This window comes from Arachis duranensis, chromosome 5, assembly GCF_000817695.3.
Source record: "Arachis duranensis cultivar V14167 chromosome 5, aradu.V14167.gnm2.J7QH, whole genome shotgun sequence".
NCBI lineage: Eukaryota > Viridiplantae > Streptophyta > Magnoliopsida > Fabales > Fabaceae > Arachis > Arachis duranensis.
Genome location: NC_029776.3, coordinates 30,955,200 through 30,960,152, shown reverse-complemented (window position 1 = coordinate 30,960,152; position 4,953 = coordinate 30,955,200). Strand labels below are relative to the sequence as shown.

At 34.9% G+C, this 4,953-nt stretch overlaps 1 protein-coding gene across 2 annotated transcripts; it reads left to right on the top strand.

Annotated features, from left to right (window-relative positions):
• Positions 1–832: 832 nt before the first annotated feature.
• LOC107489065 (DNA-directed RNA polymerases II, IV and V subunit 12) lies at positions 833–3,954 on the top strand. 2 transcript variants are annotated; one of them, XM_052261577.1, is made up of 5 exons: positions 833–1,308; positions 1,435–1,499; positions 2,538–2,652; positions 2,797–2,889; positions 3,800–3,954. In XM_052261577.1, exons 3-5 carry the CDS (start codon positions 2,613–2,615, stop codon positions 3,820–3,822), a joined length of 156 nt encoding a protein of 51 aa, XP_052117537.1. In that variant the 5' UTR covers positions 833–1,308; positions 1,435–1,499; positions 2,538–2,612; the 3' UTR covers positions 3,823–3,954. The 2 variants fall into 2 exon arrangements, with proteins under 2 accessions (XP_052117537.1, XP_015965327.1); XM_016109841.3 differs by lacking the exon at positions 1,435–1,499 and having other exon boundaries at positions 854–1,308.
• The last annotated feature ends 999 nt before the right edge of the window (positions 3,955–4,953 follow it).

Genomic DNA, 4,953 nt, shown 5'->3' with positions numbered 1-4,953 from the left:
TACACAGTTGAATAATTTCTTATGCACGATAAATTTTATTTGTAGAGTAGTTAAATTCTGACATCTTACTATATAAATCAATCTCTCTTTTAGGCCTTCATATCATAAATCAAATGAGCCTTTAATATATTTAGGTCACCAAAAGTGTTTAAGCCATGAAAAACCCAAACTAAACATTAGTCAATATTCTATAATCTTTCAATTAAAGGCGCATAAGTCAAATAAATTAGTAAATTATAGGAATATTGTTCTAATAGTAAGTAACATTTTATTATATTTGTAGCTAAATTTTCCTTCTTCTTAATTTCAGACTTATAAGAAAAATTTAAATATACCCTATTCTAAAAAAAAAGGAATGTACATTTTTTCAAGGCAAGCTAAGACACAAACTTTCATATTCTAACCCAATCATGTAGTAAATAATATTTAAAAAAATAACAAATAAAAGAATTTCCTTTTTGATTAAAAAAGGGAAGAAGACAAGAAGTGCTGACCAATTTTGGGGCTTGAAGAGAGAACTTGGTGAGTCGGACATAGCCTCTGTTACTATGTTAATATTCCGAATCGCAGCCATGACCTTCAAGACAGCAAAGGGTTTGATCGAAATATCGAATTCTCTTTTTCTTTTCCTTTATTCCTAAGTCAGGCTAGATTCTATTGGTTCGGTTTACGAAGAAAGAAATGAGGCCCTAATCCTGTGTTTGTTTGAAAGGAAATACTGAAACAAGAGTAAAAGATAAGAAATTGAAATTTGTAAGGACGATGATGATTTTCCTTTTGTTTGTTTGTAGAAACATTTTGCAATGTCTGTCTGTGTTTGTAGAACCGATGAACCGGCCGGAAATTGCCGGTCGAACCGAACCAGGACCTGGTCGGTTTTGACCTTCCAGCCTTAAACGTCACCGTTTTGGGTATTAGATAAAGGGAACGAGCCTCACCCTCTCTGTCTCTCACGCATTTGCTTCCCCCTCTCAAAGAAAACCCTATCCTCGGTCACTCTCCTCTTCAAGCTGTGTCACCGCCACCGTCCTACCGCCGCCGTCGAATCTGATCCAGCCGTCGTCCCTACTGCTTCACTCGACCATGCCTCCCAGTCTCTCACTCGACCAGAAGCCAGAACTCTGAAGTGTGAATCACTCCCCCTTCTCCAACCCTAGCCTCTCTTCTCTTCGAGCCAGTGCCGCCGCGCGTCCGTTGAGCCAGTGCCGCCGTCCGTCCGTGTAGCCACTGCCCCCAAGTCTCCAACCCCTGCTCTCTTCTTCCGCCGTCGTCTGGTCAATCAACGTTCTGTCGGCATCGTCTTCGAAGGTCAGTGGCAATAATCGCTTGTTCTTTTTTTTTTGTGTTGTGATTTTAATTTACCGAGATTATTGATTATTTGGATCAGATTTATTTATTTATGGGATTAATTTTAATATATTGTTCGCATGGAAGTTAGTTGGAATTGGATTGGAACCAATGATCTGCAGTTTGTATCAAGATTCAAGCGTTGTTAACTGGTATTGACCTAAGTTTTAACAATTAATTAATTTCAGAACACAGAACATGTTATAAAACTTGGAGGGTTTTTTTCCTTTCTTTTTATGTATTTATTTATTTTTCCAGCCTGAGGAAGCTAAAGTGGAATCCTAAAGATGACAAGAGCAGTTGAAGTGCTATTTCATTTTGTCAAATGATTTTGTGGTTCACTTTTGATTAGATTAAATGATGGCTTGGATGGACTAGTTTAGTTCTAAAATGTAAACTACAGATAGGAATTGTCAGATTAAGTATAAATACAACCGCTCCTTATGGTTCTTAGTTGACAAATACTCTCCAATCTTGATTGTATTCTTATCTATAATCTATAGCTTTTATTTTGTTGAAATTGAAAGCTTATATTGTGGTGTATCTGAGATATTTTTCGTATAAGTTTGACAGCAACAGGTGTAAAAGAAAATGACAATTGTGCTTGCACAAGTATGAAAATTTTCATGTAACTGAAACCAAAGCATTGCAATTGCATTAATGAATACAAGCATTTTTCTATCTTTACATTGATTAAATGTATTATATATTCAGGTGTTGGATTTAGTAGAAATTGAACTACTACTTTCTCCCACGAGATTCGAAAACATAATCATTCTTCCTCATGTCTCTCGGGAGTAAAATTTGTATGCTCCAACAATGGTCCAAGCCTTACTAACTTACGATGATTGATGACAAATTTTTATGCTGGCATTTTATGTTTAGATATATTTTTTATTTAACTTTTAAATTTGTACTTTTTTTTTAAGATTTTAAGACTTTCGTTGAAGACATTTCATGAAATGTTTTAAATTTAGAAGATATTTAAAAGTTTATATTAGATTATAATGATATTTTAGAATGTTTATTTATAATTTATTTATTCTTTTATTAAAAATGGTTTTTTCTGTTGAATTATGGTTAAACTGGTTGAACCAATATATTAATGAACCAATAATTATAGTGGTTCAATGAGCAGTTCGGTTTTCAGAACCTTGGCTAAAACGTATCTCTTTGACCTATTTTTATAGTGTGTTGCTGGCTGCACCAAAACCTGAAACTTAAAATCTTTGAGTCTCTCGATCACTCAGAAACCCGCGCCATCGATGGATCCTCAAGCTGAGCCAGTTAGCTACATCTGCGGAGGTTTCTCTTTCTCCTCTCATCTCATCTCTCATATTTGTTTTTTCGATAATTCTTCTGCCTATGAGTGGTTTTGAATTCTAGGGTTCTGAAAAACAATTTGTTCTTTTGAAGTTTTCTTTTTTCATTTGTTTCTTCGTTGTGCAGATTGTGGTATGGAGAATACGCTGAAACCAGGTGATGTTATACAGTGCAGAGAATGCGGTTACCGTATCCTTTACAAGAAGCGCACTCGTCGCAGTAAGCCCTCTCTTTTACAATTTGAATTTCATAATCCCTGTTTCTCAATTTTCCTATCTTGTTTTCTCATAATTTTTAGTTTATGTAATGTGTTGTTCATGGACGTCTAATTTTTCAATGCATGAAACGTGCACTTTGTTTGGATGGTTTATTTTGAATTATAGAGGTAATCGTAACCCTAATTTTGGTTACGGGTAAAATTGGGAACACCATACCCGAATGAAACTCCAGAAAATAAATATATTCTTACAGTTAAATTCTCTTAGGTTTTAAAATGTAGTTGCATGTCTAGGCTCCAAACTAGTCAACAGAATTGACCTTTGATTTTTGACATAGGGTTTGAGTCTCTACCTCCTTAGAAGTTAGTACAATAACAAGTACTCATATTTAGAAGTAGTAACATGACTTATTTTTGTGTTTATTTGGAGATTCAAGTTTTCATCTGAGCATTCGGTAATCTTGCCTGATACCTAACAACTATGTATTGTTCGAATTTGATGCTTTTTTTTAAAGAAAATTATGGAGGGTCTAGGAGTTTAATTAACCAATCATGTCAACAATTATTTGTTCTTCTTCATCATTTTGAGTAGTTACTCATCTGATAAGTTATATTTGGTGGAAGCACTGAACCCTAAACAACTTAACCGTTGCTCCAAGGCTCCTTTTTCAGATATAACCCAATAAGAACAACAAAACCCAATGTGAAATGAAATAGGTCAATGAAAAACATCATGTTAGTGTTGAATGCTGACCATCTTCGCTGTGCCTAGGTCACGGAAAAATGGAAAATTATTAATGGCTGTGATTCTTCTGAGAATGACATGCTTGCATTTGATGCACTACTTTAAGACATACATGCAGTTTATCTACATTTTTCATTTACATCTTTCTTTATTTGGTTTTTATGCAGTTGTCCAGTATGAGGCACGTTGACAAAAACTGCTGTGGCGTTGGCAAGTATTTTCCAATGCAACCGTTATAGACTTGTAATGAAATTGTGATGTGAATGTGCTGTTCTGTTTACAGATTTATTGAAGTCTTATGAAACTGAAACTTAACTATCAATGATCCTTCGAGTCTTGAACTATTCAAGTAATTCGTACTTTTTAAAACAAATGGATCACCTACTACTATATGGCAATAGGGGTGGCAATATGTACCCTATCCGCGGGTACCCAATCCGATCCCACCTGATCGGGTAGGGTTGTCAACCCGATCCACAGTGGGTAGGGTAAGGTGCGGGTAGAGTTCTCGTGCGGGTAGGGTAGGGTGTGGGTTGAGCTTCAACCCTACCCGACCAACCTGCACTCTATATATGTATATGTTATATACTTATATAAAAATATATTTTAAGTGGATGTTGAATCAAAAACCTCCCACTAAATGCAAAAGATCATTAACCAAAAGAAAATCATTAATTGATAATTTAATCATTTTTTTTTACATAAAAATCAGTTTTATTTTGAATTATCATCAAGTTATATAATGATAGTATATATTTTCTGTAACACATGGGTAGAGTTGGATACCCGCGGGTTAGGAGCGGGTAGGGTTAGGGTTGAGATATTCTCAACCCGCGGGTAGGGTAGGGTTGAGTTTATATAAAAATTTCAACCCGCGGATAGGGTTAGGATTGGATCCAAACCCTACCCTACTCTACCCATTGCCACCCCTACATGGCAGGTTAAGAAAAAGTACAAAAAAAAAGGATAAAAAATCAACATAACCCAAATTTATAAAGACTAAACATACACATAAACTATGTTTCCTCTTTAGTCTTTACTCTATCATTATAAACTATGTTTCCTCTTTAGTCTTTACTCTATCATTGTTTCAACTTTCAATCTCCCACTCCCTCTCTTCCTTTTCCTTTTGGTCAGCCTTTTTTAACTTTTTAAGCTACTTGATATTCACACGTTAAAAAAAGCATATTGTATAATTGTGAGGACAAATTAAGATATAAAATACAAAAAGAAAAAAGAAATTCAAGCAAATACAAGCTGTCTTATGATAATAGGTGATGCATATCTTGAAGGTACATCAAAAGGTTTGTCGACAAAGATG

Coding starts and splice junctions, on each gene's coding strand:
- LOC107489065 (XM_052261577.1), top strand. CDS start 2,613: ATGGATCCTCAAGCTGAGCCAGTTAGCTACATCTGCGGAG. Junction 2,653..2,796: donor AGTTAGCTACATCTGCGGAG/GTTTCTCTTTCT, acceptor TTCGTTGTGCAG/ATTGTGGTATGGAGAATACG. Junction 2,890..3,799: donor CAAGAAGCGCACTCGTCGCA/GTAAGCCCTCTC, acceptor GTTTTTATGCAG/TTGTCCAGTATGAGGCACGT.